The 18,834-nt window shown below is 38.9% G+C and overlaps 1 protein-coding gene across 1 annotated transcript in view; it reads right to left on the reverse strand.

The window, feature by feature from the left end:
- The window catches only part of NT5DC1 (5'-nucleotidase domain containing 1), a 75,185-nt gene that overhangs the window by 14,099 nt on the left and 42,252 nt on the right, over nt 1-18,834 (reverse strand). Inside the window, exons 5-6 of the mRNA XM_087912742.1 lie at nt 7,497-7,671; nt 5,410-5,507 (exon numbers count right to left, since the gene is read on the reverse strand). Of these exons, the coding sequence (XP_087768868.1) occupies nt 5,410-5,507; nt 7,497-7,671 (273 nt within the window). The remainder of the gene's footprint in view (nt 1-5,409; nt 5,508-7,496; nt 7,672-18,834) is intronic.

Consider the following 18,834-nt stretch of genomic DNA (forward strand, 5'->3'; position numbering starts at 1 on the left):
AAATGGTAGTTCAATCTCTTCTTAAAAGCCTCCAATGTTGGGGCACCTACAACTTCTAGAGGCAAGTGGTTCCACTGATTTATTGTTCTCATTATCAGGAAATTTCTCCTTAGTTCTAAGTTGGTTCTCTTATTGATTAGTTGCAATCTAACCATACCAGCTTCTTTAACTGTGATGCACAGAGCTTGGATTCAGACTCCTTATCTTCCTTATATCTGTCATGACCTCGTTGGAGCCTGGGTCCAAGGAGGAGGAGATGGAGCTAGGGCCAATGGAGGAATGACAGGGGAGCAGGATGAAGCAGTTCCAGGTCCTTTGGGCCTGGGAAGGGTCGCCAGTGAAGGAGATAGGGCACAGGATGACCAAGCAAGGGGGGAGGAGAGGGCAGGCAGTGGAGCAGAGGAGCTCCAGCAATGAGCAATTACCTCCGCCCGATTCCCCGAGCACGGAGAATGGAGGAGGCGGGATCAGTGCAGGGTGACCCGATGACTCGGGTGCCCTGCTCCTCTTCACAAGGTTCACCTAGGGAATGAGATTTAAAGAGACACTGTTGGGAGGGGCACTTGTCAGGAACAAGCATTGCCTTTTTCCAGTCTCACATGTTGTTACCGATGTCTGGATACTTTGCTTGCCTTGCCCTGTTTGCCTTGCTTGCCTGGCCTGGCCTGGCCTGGCTATGTGCGAGTGCACAGTGATGCAATTCTGCTCCGGGTTGTGTTGCAGTCCCAGTAAACTCTTCCTGTGATGAGGACTCCTTGGAACCAATTCCATGAATTGTGGCTGCTCTCAGAACTGTGCTTCTCCTCTGGACTAATACCAGGAGGTGCATGTTTAGAGCTTGGCTTCTGGACTTGCAGTGAACGATGGGACTTTGGGGGGAGAGTTGGAGCAATAAAGGGGAGTTAAGCCTTCATGCTTCCATGCCCAGCCCCAGGTCATCACAGTATCTGTCTTCTGAACCCACTTCACATCCCTTTTAAAGAATAGGATCTAGAACTGATGGCCGAACTCCACATCTATTTCAATCAGTGCAGAGTTCCATCAAACTGTTACTTCACCTCCTCCAAATGCATTGCTTCTGTTAATGCAACACCATTTTTTATGTCAGAAGAAACAGCAACTTTATTCTCAGGGCAAATAATTTTCAGAGATGATGGGGCAATCTAATTTTCTCAGGTTGTGAACCAAAATATTAGATTTTCTACTCACAATGTCATTATGATTTGCACTCCCATCTTGCCCATAGTTATTTTATAAAATAAGCTAGATAAATTAAATATGATCTTGTAATGTACAGGTTTGAATGTGGGGGACAATGTCAACTTGGGTCTCTAAAATTATATAAAACTGTAAAATTATATTTGTATATAGTTGAAGAAAATGTGGCTACTTTAGAAAATGGAAATAAGTAGTTGGCTATAGAAAGAAAGAAGCTGGCTTCTAATGCACACAAAACTAAGATCAGAATCATGTAATCCATGGGTCCCCAACTCCCAGGCTGCAGCCCACTACGTGGATAGCCATGTGCAGATCAACATGTGTGCATGCATGTCATCCCACAGCTTGCATGGCCCAGTTCCCCTCTCCCCCCCCTCTGCCTAACTACAAAGGTTGCAGATCACTGCTGTAATTGAATACAAGAGAATACATGTGGCTTTGAGTTGAACTGAGTTCTTGGTGAGCTCTGAGATGTTTTATTGCTGAGGTTTTATCATCAGTGCCAGTGAATGGGGGTCAGGGTTTGTTAATACAGTAGTGCGTGCTGCCAATGTTGGGTTATGTGTGTTATTTTGTCTGGTCGTTTCTGGATTAGTTATTGTTTTCTGCTTGTTTGTCTGGGGATAATCCCTACTTATCCGAATGCTAGGGAGGATGTGTTATGAAGTTTTTTTTGTCTCCCTCTTAGTGTTTTATTGTCTCTTTTGAATGTGTCTGTGTGTCTACTGAGGGCTAATTTGTTCAAATGCCAACCCTCCTGGATTCCCTAGTGATTTTTTGGATTTAGTTTGGTATAGAATGCTCACAGTTTCTGAGCTGAGACTATGGTCAAGTTTGTCTCTGTGTTATGAGATTAAGGAATCTTCATTCTGTCAATGCACTCTGCAGTCTTCTGCCTGACTGTCCTAGATAATACTGTTACAACCCTTACATTGTCTATTGTACATGACTCCTGATTTTTTTCTTCTATTGACTATTTCCCTGGCCCTGGTAGGGTAAGCTACTGTATATAACAGGAAACAAACCTAGCACTGATGATGGTACCTAGTCAGACAACGAACTATTTACAAGCAAATAACTAAGCTTAGACAGTTTAAGAACTCCACTAATGTGGATTATAATTTGATTATAAGCAACTTTTGATACTGTAGCTTTCTCAAGTGAGGTCCTTTGTGTCCTTAATGGAACATTTATTTTAGGAACACTTGGTTGAATAAGCTAGAAATGTACTCAGTCCTGTGGAAGAAATAGCAATTTAATGGATTTTGCACAACTTTCTTATTGCTCTAATGCCATATGTAACATTTAATATGAAACACAGCTGTTTATATCATGTGTGTGTGTGTTTGTTTGTGCAGGGGCAGTTATATTTAATGGAGGAATCACTGGCAGAATATGGTAGAAAAATTTATAGTATTAAATATATTATGTTGGAATCTCTGGCTCAGTTAACAGAACATTGCCCTTGAATGGGCCTGTTAAGAGAGGGAGGAGATGTTTACTAATTCCTGCTCTTGCACTATCTTAGAAACCATTCCAAAACTTAGGAAGTCATCTGACAACTGTGTGAAATGCAAAGCTTCAGAATGATCTTTACTTATTCACCCTTTCTCCAGTGGGAGTCTCTGTTGGATTTCAGTCCTTCTTACAAGTAAGAGGAAGCTCTTATTCTTTTGTTATTTATATGGAACTATTTCTCCAGGACCTCAGGGCAAACTGTTCCTTCAATTTTTCTTTCTAGAAACAACTGTCTGGGGCATGCTGAGTTGGGGTAAAGTGACTAGGCCAAAGTCATCCAGTGAGTTCCCATGGTTGAATGCGGGACTTGAACCTGAATGTCTCTAGTTTTAGTCCAACACCTTAACTACTATACCACACTGACTTTTTATGAATAAAAAGAAAAAAATATTGTATTAACCCTTGCTTACTTGAATTTCAGTTCTAGAAAGATCAGTGATCCAGTTATAATTACTTTCTTCTATCCCCTTGAGCTTGCCAATGCAAGCGCATGTATATGAAATACTCTCCTTTAGCTGTACATTTCATTCAGGGATTTGCTAATATAAATATCAAATATCATCATCATCATCATCATCATCATCATCTTAGCCAGTCTGTCCACTGCAGGATGAAGGCCTCTTCCACATGTTTCCAATCAATACGATTCTGAGATTTCTTTTGCCAATTGGACCCATAATACTTGCTGATGTTGTCACTCCATCTCGTTTTAGGTTTCTTTCATGGACTCATTCTATCAAGTGAGATCCATTCTATGACTGCCTTGGTCCACCTGCCTTCTTGCTGCGTGATCAGCCCATTTCCATTTCAATTCTTTTACTCTCTTGATGATATTGTATACTTTCTAACCCATGATAATATACATTATATGTGAAATGATATAATTACATAATTATCATAATATGAACAAGTGAACTTGAAAAAAAAGTAATTTATTTTTGGGTAATGTTCTAATGTGCCAATCAAGCATGTCCCTGCAAATAGTGTTTCTCACCTGACTACCTTAATGTAAACATCTTAAAATACATTATTCAGCCTTAGAAATGTACAATATTGTTCGGACAACACATGGCATTCTATTCTTGCTAGAGGCATTACATTTGGAATTCCTTTAGTTTCCTGTATCTGTGGTCAGTATAAAACCTGTCCTTCCATTTCTTACAACTAAAACAAGAGCTTTCAACCTTCAATGTTCTCTTTAAACTACTGGGCTGTGCAAGTGGTAGATGGGATGGCACCCAATTAAAAATAGGCCAGTAGTGGCTGCGGCCCAGGGGTTGGGGACCCCTGTTCTATATTATGCTTTATTTGAATTTCCAGTAGGAGAGACTGAAACTTCTAGTCAGAGTCTATTTTAAGGCAAGTTGGATAATAGAAAATTTTTTTTAAAGGTATATAAAAAAAATCTAATCAGGAGCAACTTTCATGCCCTACTGAAAAGAAAATGAATTGTTGTTGCTGAGGTTTTCAAAGTCACCACACATACTCAAATTTAAGCTCCAGCATATAAGCTTGTTATGCTTTCCATACACAGGAATCAGATGTAGGTGGGATATTATCCAATTCAATAAAGCATTTAAAACTTGACTAAAGTTCCTAGTTTTAATTATCTGATCCATAGTGATAACAAAAAGATCATTCATATAATATGGATGGAATTTTTAAACTTCTGTTTATGCCAATAAAATATTTTATATTTATAGAGGCCTAAGTAAGGTTGAAAAACCAATTTAAACCCCAATTATATTAATTTTCAGAGAAATATTAGCTTAACAGAAGCTATGGGACTAACTCAAATTAATAAAATACTGTGATAAATTATCAAACTGTTGAACAATATCAATAATTTTGACATAAAAGGTATGCACGATCTTAGGAAAAGCTATAATATGTACCTCATTAATGTATTCTTCTGTTACATTTAACTCAATATTATGCTGCAGTCATTTTTAAAAATTAATTTATTGAGTCTGAACCATGTTGATATAATATTACATTGTTTATTAACGTCTCTGGTGGAACAATTTAATCTGTCAGGCCTTCCACATCATTCTCAATATCTGCTTTGTATGATTCACTATTCTGCTTCAACTACATAAACAGAATTAAGTTCTTGTTTGCATGCATAAAAACATTATATAATTCCAATGTAGGTCATTTGTGTGTCTACTCAGAAGTTTCTTAACCAGGATAGATTAAACATATATACACACTTATTTTGGCTTTATTCAATATTTGAATTTGAAGCACAAGTTCATTTAATCTTTTATTCTGCATTTATTGGCAGGTATTTTGGTAAAAGGTCTGTACATGTGTTTGAATATGTTTCTCTTTTCTATATTTTTGCTTCCCAAACTTAAACATTTTGGTACGCAATTTTGTCTGACATTCAGAGAAGTGTTAAGGCAAAGGCTCACTGCATTTTAGTTTACCTATAGCTTAGGAACTGCAGGGTTACCCCTCCTCCCATTTTAATACAGACCAGTGAGCCAAACAAATGCCTTCCCCACTCAAACTAGAAACATTATGCTCTCCAGATATTTTAGGAATTTAGGCAGCTTAATGTGAAAAGGAGTAAGACAAAATAAAAGGAGGGCAACTATCAGATGGCCAATAAATTTGCTTACAACTTCTTTGCTAACCTCCATATTAATATGTTTAATTCTAGCTTACCCAGACTCCGGAAAGGTCTTTGAGTTGATGTCCGAGAAAAGAAACCAGGTTTCAGGGCATTTGTGATTATAATGTCAAAAAGATCTTCAAAATCATTCCTACAACAACAAAAATAAATTAAAATGGTATTTTCATCTGTATGAGTAAGCACAAACAACATTTCAATTATTGTTCTCCCTTGGTGAAAGTTGAGATAATATAAACCATATATTCAGCTAAAGACTAGATATATACAGGTATATCTTATATGGGTTATCTGCATGTAACTCAGTCTTTTGAAGGACTTTAAAAATAATAGCGTATGGCATTGTAACAGTAGCCTGGAGACTACAATGCTAATGCAGAGTAGTACTCCACTGCTTGATTAGCAAAACTGTTAGGTACATGTTTGCATGCTTCCTACAGTGCGCCATAGGAGAGGCAAGCTAGCTTCATGCTAGAAAGAAAGATGAACAGCTTTTCCTGCAGCAGCATCCAACGCCTTTCTTCCTCCTTGAAGCTGCCTCGTAAATGAGCATCACAACTAGGAAGGTTCCGTGCTGGCAGGATTCTAACCGCTACACAAAGGTCCAGCTTTTCGCTCCACCAAAGTGGTACCTAATTATCTACTTACATTGAACATGCTTTTGAATGCCGAGGTGGGCAGAAGCTGAAGCGAGTGGCGTAAGTTCACCCTGCTACACAGTGCAAGGACTCAAACTGCTGGAACAGAGGTTATCTCCAGTGTCATAAAGCCACTGAGCCACTGCGCCTCCTTTTTTAAGGAACACATCAGGGAAGTAGTAAAAATTCAACAAAACATGAAATAAATATTATTTTCCAATAAATTATTCCTGTTAACGACATACTAAACAATCTAGATTAATTAGCTGCTAGCAAACCAAATAACAAGGCCACATACTTACATTATTTACTTAGTAATTGTATGTGGTTGCCCATCTTAAAATACATAATTCTGGGAGGTTAATGACAAGCCACAAAAATGCATAAAGGATCTTAAAAGAGTTGCTTAGGTGAGACAGTCAGCCATGCAAATTGAATAAATAAATAAATAAACAAAAATAGAACTAAGAATAATCTTAATGCAGCATCCTCCCCAACCTTTTTTGGCACCAGGGACTGGTTTTGTGGAAGGCAATTTCCACAGATTGGGGAGGGGGAGATGGTTTTGGTTTTGCTCACTCCCCTGTTGCTCAACTTTAGCTCTGCGGCCTGATTCCTAACAGGCCAGAGACTGATATGGCCTAGGGGTTGGGAACCCCTGCCTTAATGCATCCACCAAGGTGCTGCAGCAAACCACCGAAACAGATATATAATATACCCCACTGAAGTAAGCCAATAGATATTCCAGCCAAATAACTGCACACAGGATCTGAGCCCCCATGTTATTCATACTTTCTAGATTGGTCCTGAGGATGCCTGACAATATTGTACAATATGCAGAATATGTTTGCAGAATCATTGCAAAAAAGAAAAGAAAAAGAATGAAACATCTGGAAGGGATCTGGGGGATTTCCAATATTCTGTGTACAGAAATTCAGAAGTGTGGAAAAAGGAAGCAAAATGCGTTCTGTAAGGCCTTTCCATTCTGATACATTTCTGCTGAATCTGCTGACTTTCAACAAAATTGTAATGAAAGCAACCAAACTAGGCCCTAGTATTGAATATTACTTAGATTACTAATATGACAGGAGTCAAGCTAGTGTCCTGTGTAGCCTTCTGAGGAGTTTATTCTACTTACACAGAAAGAAAGAAGCAATTTGGTTTCAAACTTCATATTTAGTATTGAGATATAATAGAACTTGAAATCTATTTATAATAATCATCTCATTCTAACTCTTTCATACATGTGGAATAAAAGGATTTATTGGACAGGTTTCTAACCCTCTCTCTCAAGAAGGAGAAGTAGCAACCTCAAGTAATATTGTTGGTGGCTTGCAGCCATCCTTACTCAGGTTGAGAGATTTAGAGGAATGCCCCAAATAACTAACAGAGCATGCAAGAAGAAAGATTTCACTATCACGAACTGTTTTTAACTGCTACACTACTAGCAGACAAAAGTTTGAAGCAACACAACATTCACTTACCCTAAAGTGTACTCGCATAATAGTCTGCAATAGTCAGAATGAGAGCTAGTAATTAATAGCAGAATCTTTCCACTCTCCTTCAATCTTCTTAACCATTTTTTGACAGAATCAGGACAAGACCGTATATATTTTCCTGGGTTCCTTTTCACTTCAGGAAAGTACATCCCAGAGTTTTCTGAAAGGTGGAAAGTAAAGATTATGGTCAAATATGCCACATGTTTGACCTATCAATGTCCAAGAATCTGTTTTTAGCATTCGTTTCAGCATCCATTGAATTCAAACACCACTCAGTTTTAAAAATGCTTAAGTTTTTAATAAAGCAGCTGATAGAATTCCTTTGGGAAAGATATTTGAAAGGGAGCTGCCATAAATATTCTAGTGGGCGGATGGAATTTGCATAACTGAGCATTCCTGGTTTGTGATCTATTAAAGAATGCTAAAAAGAGCAAGGGAATGGAATTACAATCCATAGTTCGTACCTGGAAAAACTATATTGCTGGTCAAAACTATAAAATTAATAATATAGTTTCCTAAGCAAACTGAAGTTAATACAGACAAAGCCTCAACATTACCTGTATAATTTCTCTGTTACTTCAAAAACCTTCTAATTAGAACAAGAACTGGAATTTCCTTAGCTATTTCTTAACTAAGAGAAACCAGCTACTATACTTCTGGAAGCCCTGAGGTGAACAGGGACCCTAATCTGTCAGAAGTATGTTCTTGTACCTGCAGATTCTCAATTCTAATTCTAAAAGAAATGTTTTAGAATCTCAGAGAGTATAAACAGTAGGTTCTACCAGTTCTATTGCTGGCTAGACTATGCAATGTTTATATGTCTTATATTGTAAGTGAAAATCAACAGATCATTAGCAGAATTTTACATGCTTCATGGGACACAGGAAATTGAGATATAAACTCCTTCATTTCAGAAAATTAGTTACTAGAACAATGATTATTCATTGGCCTGCTGCCTGTCTCCTAGGATATATTACTTCCTTTTTTTGTGTGAAACCCCATGTGAATTAACCTTTGAGTTCCAGGGATCTCTTAATTGAAATGAAACTGTTGCTTCCATTTTTTTCCAAATTCTTTTATTCTGACTTTCGCAGGGAGATTCACTTCATCATATCTAAGTACTCCATAAGGCAGACTCTGTCCAGTACAGAACAGAAAGTATGAACATAATTTTACAACTCTTCCTCAAAGCTGAACACTAAAAACAAATGTTTTGACTGGAATTTAACAAACTTCTTAAACATCATCATAAAAATGCAAAATTTCAGTATCCAACAAGCAAAGGTTCACATGAAATCTAGAATAATGAATACAGCAATTCCTATCGTCTGATTAGATACCTGAATTACACTTGGCAGAATTTCCAATGGCTACTAAAGATGCACACTTCTGACTGCAACTTGCAAACCAAATCAGTTAATATTTCTACACATATTCATCTTTCCCACTAAACACCTGTGGTCAGGTTACATTTAAATGAAATGTTGAAAGGCTTGTATTAGCCCCATTTATTGAGGAATAGAATTTGCAGCACTATTCAAACTCTAAATCCAGTCCTCAGCCTGATTAAAGTTCAGAATAGAATAGAATAGAATAGAATAGAATAGAATAGAATAGAATAGAATAGAACAGAACAGTTTATTGGCCAAGTGTGATTGGACACACAAGGAATTTGTCTTGGTGTAAATACTCTCAGTATACATAAAAGAAAAGATACATAGGCCAGGAGTTGAGAATCATAAGGTATGACACTTAATAATAGTCATAGGGTACAATAAGCAATCAATCATACTAGGAAACAGTCAATATAAATCGTAAGTATACAAGTGACAAAGTTACAGTCTACAGTCACAAGTGGGAGGGGATGGGTGATAAGGAGTGATGACAAGATTTAACAGTAATAATAGTGCAGACTTTGTAATAGTTGAACAGGGTTGAGGGAATTATTTGTTTAGCAGAGTGATGGCTTTTGGGGAAAAAACTGTTCTTGTGTCTAGTTGTTCTGGTGTGCAGTGCTCTATTGCATCATTTTGAGAGAAGGAGTTGAAACAATTTATGTCCAGGATGTGAGGAGTCTGTAAATACTTTCACAGCCCTCTTTTTGACTCGTGCAGTATACAGGTCCTCGACTGAAGGCAGGTTGGTAGTAACTGGTGTTTTTTTCCAGCATTCCTACATACAAAGAATTGGACACTATGGGAGAGAAATCTAGAAAATCCTCAGTTAAAAAAAACCCAGAGAGGAATCATGACTTCACAAGTGGAAAAGATTTAGAGTGGGTGGCAGATTAAGCTTATGGTTTTACTTTATGATACTTGTTCTGTCTTGTTTACAACTCATAGATGAAATGATAGATTGATGGTGTACTTGCAAGCTTCAAATTGCAAGCTAGGCTTTACAATGAAATGTTTATGAATATGCAAATGAAATGTTTATGAATAATAATCTCTTCCCTCTTCCAGTTTATCTTTCTTGTAAGCCTACCAGTTTCCTGATCGATGGAAACGTTTTAATTGAGTGAATTCTAATCCAAATACTGTGCAAAATGGTAGGCCACAGTTTTTCAAAAATCCAAATATAGTCTATGAGTTTTAATAACAATGAAAGCATACTTTTTCTCTACTAGAAAGGATGTTATAGTTTTATCTGGAAAAGAAACTACTGTCTAGTATAATCTGTCTACTATTTATTTTGGAAACCTATAACTTGATGAAAATAATCAAATGTATTAAAATGTGCATGCTTTTTGAAATAAAGACTTGTCTCAAAACTTATTTTTGGAGATCTTTCTAAGTTACTCAGAAAGTAAATTAACATGTTTGTACTGGGATGTAATTTTTTTAAACTTTCCTTTAATTTGGTATTTCTAATAGATTGAAACCTAAGATAAAGGGCATAATACTATGAAGAACTATTTCAAAAACCTAGTTAGTCTGGCCTAGAAAAATTCTTAATTAAAATTAAGCATCCAAATTAAATATTGGGAGACCCTATTAGAAGTTCTTTACATTGTAGAAAAAGATGTGACATTTAATGAAAAATTAAACATTACTATAATCCAGTGGTGGCTAACCTTTATGGGCTCCTGTGCCGCAGAAGGCAATGCACGTGCCCCCCCACGCCCCCTCACCACTTCCTTACCTCACTGCACATGCCTCCCAGCTGATTTTTGGCCTGTTTGACCCCTTTTTTGGCCTCCCAGAGGCTCGAGGGAAGCCTCTGCAGCCTTTGGAAGCTGAAAAATGCCCCCCTTTCATCACTTCCAGTATTTCTGGAAATACAGGAAGTGATGAAACTGGCCTGTCTGATTGGGTCTCGCATGCCCGCACAAAGGGCTCTGCGTGCCACCTGTGGCACGCGGGCCATAGGTTCGCCATCACGGCTAAAAACAAACAAATAAGAAACATGCCAACTTTTGGTTTAGTTTATTTTATTAATCATACATTCTATACAGGATTGTTTTTTTAAGCAACTGCAACTAGTCCAAATTATGCTAATATTTTGACTAGCTTTGAAAGAAAATAGAGCATATAACACTGTTATTGCATCAGTTGCTAGTAAGTTTGCTTTTGGGTGGAAATCACAGCACTGGTTATAGCCTTTACATTCCTAAAAGCTTGGAATCCTTTTATTCCACATAAATCTGTTTGAATTATAAAACTGGGAAAACCTTTCCCCTGAACTGTAAATGTCCATATGACCTTCTTTTGCTTTTTTAAAATAAAACCATCTCTACTGTTAACCACATTATTCCTGATTGATTGTCTCAATCTTTGAGTACTACTTGCATTTTTCTAACATTTTTTTGAAAGATTGATCCATTCAGACCAGTGTTTTTCAAACTTGATAGCCAGATTGGTCTAATGGTTAAGGCACCATGGTACAAATTGGGATACTGTAACTTTTAGACCTGACTTAAATACAAAGCCAGCTGGGTGACCTACAATATTCCAATACTTGATGGGCTGCCACAAAAAGAGGGATCAACTTATTTTCCAAAGCATCAGAGAACCAGAAATAATAGATGAAAACTAATCAAGGAGAGAAGCAACCTGGAATTAAGAAGAAACTTCCTAAAAGTGAGAACAATTAATCAATGGAATAGCTTGCCTTCATAAATTGTGGGTGCTTCATCACTGGAGGTTTTTAAGAAGGGACTGGACAGCTACTTGTCTGAAATGGTACAGGGTTTGAGCAAATGGTACCACTTGAGCAAGGGGTTTGACTAGAAGATTACCAAGGTCCCTTCCAGCTCTATTCTATTTGAAGACATTTGGGCTAGTCACTCTCTTAGACCTAAGAAGAAAGCAATTGCAAACAAATTCTGAAACTTTCACTTGAAAACAGCAGGAACTTATCCAGACAGTTGCCTGGAGCCAAAAAACAAACTCAAAGACAATATTTATTTATTCTCAAACTTCGCAACTTTAAGACCTGTGGACTTAAGTCCCAGAATTCCTCAGCTACCTTGCACATGAATTTTGATAGAAAAAAAATGTGTTAGAAAAGATTTGTGTTGTAAAGGAATGTACACACTACATTATTTTGGGGAAAAACTATCTATTTATAAAATGCTTTGGAAAGAAACATTATAAATCTGATTCCAACGAAACCCACAGATGATTCCTATTTGCCATTCAGCATGACTTTTCCATATCATTCAGCTCCCTTTGGAAAAAGTTACCTCATGTCTGAAGGCACCAGCCAGGCCAAGAGTCTGACTATCACAACAGGAGGAGGAAGAAGCACAAATGCAAAAGGCAAAGCCAGAGTTCTCGGCAGCACTGGCTGCAAGAGCCACAACAGTTGCCAATAGCGCTCCAATAGGAAATAGGGACCATCTGGCAGATGCTTCAAACTGGGCACTTGCACAATCACAGCAAAAATGAGTAAGCACTGAAGGCTGACAGACTCTGAGATGTTGCAAAATCTCCTCTGCTGGTGGGTGGACGTTTATACCGTTTTCATTCTAGGCCTGAAAACCAGATGCCAATTAATGTACCCCTCTATTTAACTTTTTCATTCTATCTCTACTATTTATACCTTCTAGGTGTTCTGACCCAAACCTTGTTCAAATTAAACAAACACAAAGTATATATAAAAGCAACCCTTTTTAATCTGGCGCAGTGAATTCTGTGCATTCACAGTCAAGAGTCATTCAAACCTAATTGTCCCAGATAAGAGCAAGCCCTTTCAAGGTTGATCAAAAGACTAATTGCAGATAAATATCGAAAGCCAGAAGTTTCAAAAAACAAATCAGAGTAAGCAGGGTTTCAACAAGGACTCTGAGCAGAAAGAACTTCTTTGCTTCCTGCAAAGAACACATCCCCGAGGGCTGGTTTTTATCCCTTATGGGAGGGGCAATCACCTTCCAGCCTTACTCCTGAGTCGCCTGTGCTGCTTCAGCTGCTCTTTCCTTCGAGTAGCCCTGTGTGCCCGTGCACTGAGCATAGGCTCCATGGGGTCACTGCTGCCAGATTCCACAACCTCTGAAAGCAGCACCCCACTCTCTGATAGTCCTGGCCCCATCCCTGCATCACATGCAGGCCCCTCATCCGAGTCCTCGCTGTCAGAGACCTCAGCTGTCCGCACCTGCTGCTGGAGAACCACAACACTAGGAGATGCAACAAAACAAGGAGCAGCAAGAAAACTTTGGTATTTGGCAGTTACAGGAAACATTTAATAGTAAATGAGACGTAACCCAAATCAAAGAACTAGGATGGTTTCAGAAAGATAAAATCCTAGAAAGGAGGAGGAAAAGGAGGGACAGGGACGGAGACAATATTTTTGCAAATATTTTGATGTATTCAGTATGCTTCAAGGACATTTTTTTTACCATGGGAATTTTACAAAACTATCACTACTTGTTGCAAAAACAAACAAACCACCACCACCAAACAATAAAATAGCAACAGCAACAAACAAAAAAACCACTCAAATTCTTCATGGCTTTAAATACTTTCTTTGGCATTTACCTCTTTCCCTTGCTGGAACTTAGCTATATATTATTACAGCTCTCATCATGACCTTTAACTGAGCAAAACAGTGCACCCCAGGGCAACGATTTCTGAACCAAGGTACTTCAGATCGACTGACTTACAGAATATGTCCCAAATCTGGGAGCCAGGACTCCCGAGGGAATGATATCTGAGAAAGTTGTGGCTATTTCAGTGCAACTGGCTGATTATGCAGTAATGTGATCTTCATTTTCAATGTTCTGCAATACCTACCTAGCCAATCTCACAATCCTTTGCACTTCTTTCCGCCTTGCAGTAACCACTTACCTGCCTGCTGGGAAGGGGAGGGGAGAGATGGATGGATGGATAGATGGATGGATGGATGGAAGGAAGGAAGGAAGGAAGGAAGGATGGATCAGGGAGATAGCATATCCTTTTTGTATGCCTCTGTGCACCCTTCTTGACCTATTCCCCCCCCCCCCCACACCCTTCCCAACTTGTTCCACTCCTGCATAGCTTTCCCCATCCCAGGTGGCACCTCTTGGCCACCCTTCCACAGCCTTCCTGACCCACCCTGCCCCTATAGACTTTGTCTTGACTTGCATGGTACCTCTTAAATGGCTGTTAACTACCTGTATTGCTTTCAGATATTTCAGTTAATGGTGCAAAATTAGCTTGAACTTGTTTACTACTTGGTCTTTTAGCCTGATTTTGCTACTTGATCACATTTGTTATATTGGTTACATTTAAAGGAAGATGTTAAATATTTGAATGATTTGTCAGAGGAAAAATAGTTCAAGGAAAGATTTTTTCCCCCCAAATATAAGCAAAACTGTTACTCATACACCAAGTTGAAATATTTACCGCTACGATTTGATAACTTTTAAATATTCCATAATGGCCACCAAATATTTTAATATCTTGAGGCTAAGAATTCTGTGGAGAACTTAAAACTTCAGCAACAAAATCAGAAACTAAATTTGCTCTGCAAATTTTTCTTGGCTTATCTGGTAAGTGATCAAGATTTGAAAAACATTATGTAGCAGAAATACAAATACCACCCACCATATATACTGTAAAATATTACAGCTTACCTTCATTATTTTTAAACAATTACTAATTTATATGACTGTGTATTTGTACTTACAATCATTTTTAAAATGGATATTAAACAGAAACAAGTCTATTATTTTTAACTTTTTTATTATGCTTACAATGAACTTTATAATTATCAACTTTTAACATGAGATCTGAGGTACTGGGGTAGCCTACTTTTTCCAAGGATTTACTTATAATAATTGTTTTCTTTCCAGATATTTTGGCTGCATTAAGGCATAACAATATTCCTCAGTGTATCTGATTGCTTTTTTACCTCCTTTACACAACTGGAGGAATTTGAAATTTCTATAAAACAATGATATGATGCTAACTCAGATCACATTTGGGTAGTCTATAATGTTTGCACAAGTAATGTCTTGTATTCAGGCCAAATATGAATCTGAGGTTAGCCCCAAACTGCTAATTGATATTTCAAATTGTCTTCTCCGACTTCAACCAAGTGACTCTGGATGGCTTGCAATTCTAAAACTATAAAACTGTTAAAAACAACTAAAAACAATCAGCCAGAAAATAAAACAGACAACCAACTAACAGTAAATCAAGAAACAGGGCCTTTAACACATCCATAGCCCTAACTATGAGTACATAGCCAAGTTTTTAGAGCCTTGCAAAAGGGCCACAACGTTGGGGCCTTTCTAATCTCCAAAGGGAGAATATTGCACAAAGCAGAGGCAGTTAACAGAGAAGACCCATCTTCCAATTCCATCAGTCGAAATCTTTGGCTGATGGAATCTGCAATCTCATATAAGGAGCCTAGGAAGCTCACAATTGATAAAAGAATAAGAACTAAACCACCAAAGATGCCTGACCAAACCACTCCCAGCTTAGCCCTCATCCTAGACAATGCAAGGGGTTAAGAGCCAGATCTTTGTGGACTTCTGGAAGGCTAAAAGAATAGGGATCTCTTCAATCTCAGGTGGGAGGCTATCCCACTTTATCTTGCATTCTGGCTGTCCAACCATCCTTGACAAATTTACTTTTCTTCCTCCATGTTTTTAACCACTTTCCTATAGACTCCAAAGTAACTGTCAAGGAGATTCCTGGAGACATGAGATGCCCAGCAATGTAAACTCTTAGCCAGCATGGGTGACCATTGGGTGGTAATGTTGGTGGTAATGCAGGGTAAATTTTAACATTAAGTTGCATCATAATGCAACTTAATAACATAATTCAAATTGTTGGATCGGATGTTAGAATGCAAATTAATGGCTTCAATTATATGGGCACATCATTTTCACAATGGTATCAGGATGCATATGTCAAATATTTTAACACTGTTGTAACTTACTACACATGCCTAGGCCAACTGGTTGCATCTGCAAAACTGCCAGTGCATTCATGGACTGTCCTCTTTTGGGACAATGTCATGCTGCTGCTATGGAATGACTCTGGCAATGCTACTGGATCCTAAGGCTGGAGTTAAAATGCAGTTCTGTAAAGGATTAATTATTTTCTAATAGCATCACAAGCATCCCTGTGCCAGCAAGACCAATGCTATAACAGTAAAACCCATTTCCAATAGTTTCTTAACAACTATTAAAGGAGCATTACAATCAGAACAGGTAGTCCTTGATTTACAATCATTTGATCAGTGATTGTTTGAAGATATGATGGTACTGAATGAATGGTGGTTGTAACTGCTATTCCAGCAACCCCGCCGTCATATGATTGCAGTTTAGGAACACTTATGACCAGGGGTGGGTTTCTACCGGTTCTGTCCACCTCTGTAGAACCGGTAGCTCTGAAGAGCAGCAGACATAGAACCGGTTCTATGTCTGCTGATGTTTTTGTCCACCCGCCCACCTGGGCTCTTACCTGACCTTTATTTCCTGATTTTTTTCAACTTCAGCTGCCATGCGAGGCACAGCTGCAGTTTAAAAAGCAGGAAAAAAGGGCTTTTTGAAAGGCTGCTCCTCTGCACGCAGCATGCTGATGACGATTTACAGGCGCGCACCAGCAGTGTGCAGGGAAACACATCGTAAATGACCAAATTGGTAGTTAACCCTGTCGGATCCCACCCCTGCTTATGACTGGTGACAGTGCCCGTAATCACATATTCACCATTTTTGCCAAGAGGAAAGTTGATAGGAAAGGTCAAAAATCACTGGCGTGATAGGCACCCTCCTCCAGCCTCTCTGCATATATGCTGTGCCAACCACTCATGTGCCCTTGTTCGCCCTCCCTTGGCGTTGCTGCACCTCAGACCCTCATACAGTCCTGCGTGCCTTCTCCGAGCCTTGCCACGGCCTACTCAACCCCTTGTGCACCCTCCTCACCCCCTCCCCAAGGCTTGCTGCACCTTCCTTGCATACCACCCCAAGGATTGTCACACCTCCCTCATATCCTTATGTACCCCACATTCGGCAGCAGCCACCAACCTATCTGTCGGCCTGCTTGTGACTCGCCTGGCATCTGCAACTTCCTACCAGCTTCCCCACTGACTTGATTGTGGGAAGCCAGCAGGAAGTTGCCTTACTTAACGATCATGGGATTCAGTTAACAAAGGCAACTGGGATTGCTTAGTGATGGAAATTCGTATCTCAACTGCCATCGTAAATTGAGGATACTGTATACTGTATGTCTCTACTGAAAAATAGGATTTTAAATGCTGAAGAAGCTTACAAACCGCTGCTGGTTATACACATCTCATAATAACACAGTTAAGGAAAACAGAGCTTTATTTGTCTTCTTTTTTTCAGGAAAGGATTTATGGCAATACACTTTCTGCCTGGTGAAGAAGTTGAGCAATTGCAGCCTTGTTGAAATGTAAGGATAGCAAACAGATACAAAATACTAAAAAAACTGCAACTCACTGAATTCCCAGGATGTTGCATGATACTGCTAGGTTAATATACTGTAAATGCAAAACTGTTTCAAATGAAAACAAAATGAAATGCTTATTATCAAAAGCGGAACAAAAAGGCTGCTTTTTGCAACACTCATCTGCATTTCAAACTGTTGCTGATGTTCTTCATTGTACTTCCTGCATAATCCATTTGGTCCCATTTTCAAGGGGATTTTTCCCCCCCTCTTCTACTTCTGTCTGAAGGTTTGCCTTTTAATAACATCAGCGGAGATGGAAAAGGGAGCTAAATCTCTTAGGCTCTTGAGCCTGTTTATGGCACAAGGTTTTCTGCATTAGATAAGAAAAGGAAATTTGAAAATCATTAAGAAAAAAAAATGCATTCCTTTACAAGTTTATTCTTTCACTAAAATATGTATTTTACTGCCATCTTGTGACAGTGTTCTGAATTTACTAAATATTTTGAGTCAATGTTCTCAATCAGAATAGAGCTGGAGGGTATCTTAGAGGTCTTTTAGTCCAAGCTCAAGCAGGAAACCGTATACCATTTCAGGCAAGTGACTGTCCAGTATCTTTTTAAAACCCCCCAGTGATGAAGCATCTACAACTTCTGAGGGCAATCTGTTCCACTAATTAATTCTCCTCACTGTTAGGAAGTTTCTCCTTAATTCCAGGTTGCTTCTCTCCTTGATCAGTGTCCATCCATTGATTCTTCTACCTACGGGGGCTTTGGTAAATAAGTGGCCCCCTCCTCCTTGTGGCAACCTCTCAAATATTAGACTACTGCTATTATGTCACCCCCTAGTAGCCAAATCCTGCAAATGTTCTTCATATGTTTTAGTCTCCAGGCCTTTAATCATCTTAGTTGCACTTTTGCACTTTTTCCAAAGTCTCAACATCTTTTTGTAGTCTGGTGACCAAAACTTGATGCGATATCCCAAATGTTGCCTTACTTACGCTTTATAAAGTGGTACTAATGCTTCATGTGATATTGATTCTATGCCTGTTTAGGATTGTGCTAACATTTTTGGCGGCGGCTGCACACTACTGTCTCATATTTATTTAAGTGATCATCCACTAGGACTCCAAGGTCATTCTCACAGTTACTGTTTTTAAGCCAGGTTTTGCCTAATCTGTATTTGTACAGATTAGGCAACCTGTAAGCATAAAACCTTGATTTCTCTACATTAAATTTCATGTTGTTGGAGGAGAAGCAGAGTGGCAGGACAGGAGAACGGAGGTGAAGAAGTCTGGTGCAGGCTTCGAACACCTTTTCTGGCGTCAGGAGCGATCCCCCAGGGATACATGAACCCCGGAGAGGTTCGTGTCAACGTGGAGATCCTCGAGCTGCAGAGGGGGGAAGGCAACTCCCCGACAGTGAAGAGGGAAGCTCCCGAGCTCGGCGCTAAAGAGTAAGCTGTCATTTTATGGCGGCTTCCAATCC

The sequence above is a fragment of the Pseudonaja textilis genome, chromosome 1 (genome assembly GCF_049901715.1).
Source record: "Pseudonaja textilis isolate UNSWEBS1 chromosome 1, rPseTex1.2, whole genome shotgun sequence".
NCBI classification, from domain to species: domain Eukaryota; kingdom Metazoa; phylum Chordata; class Lepidosauria; order Squamata; family Elapidae; genus Pseudonaja; species Pseudonaja textilis.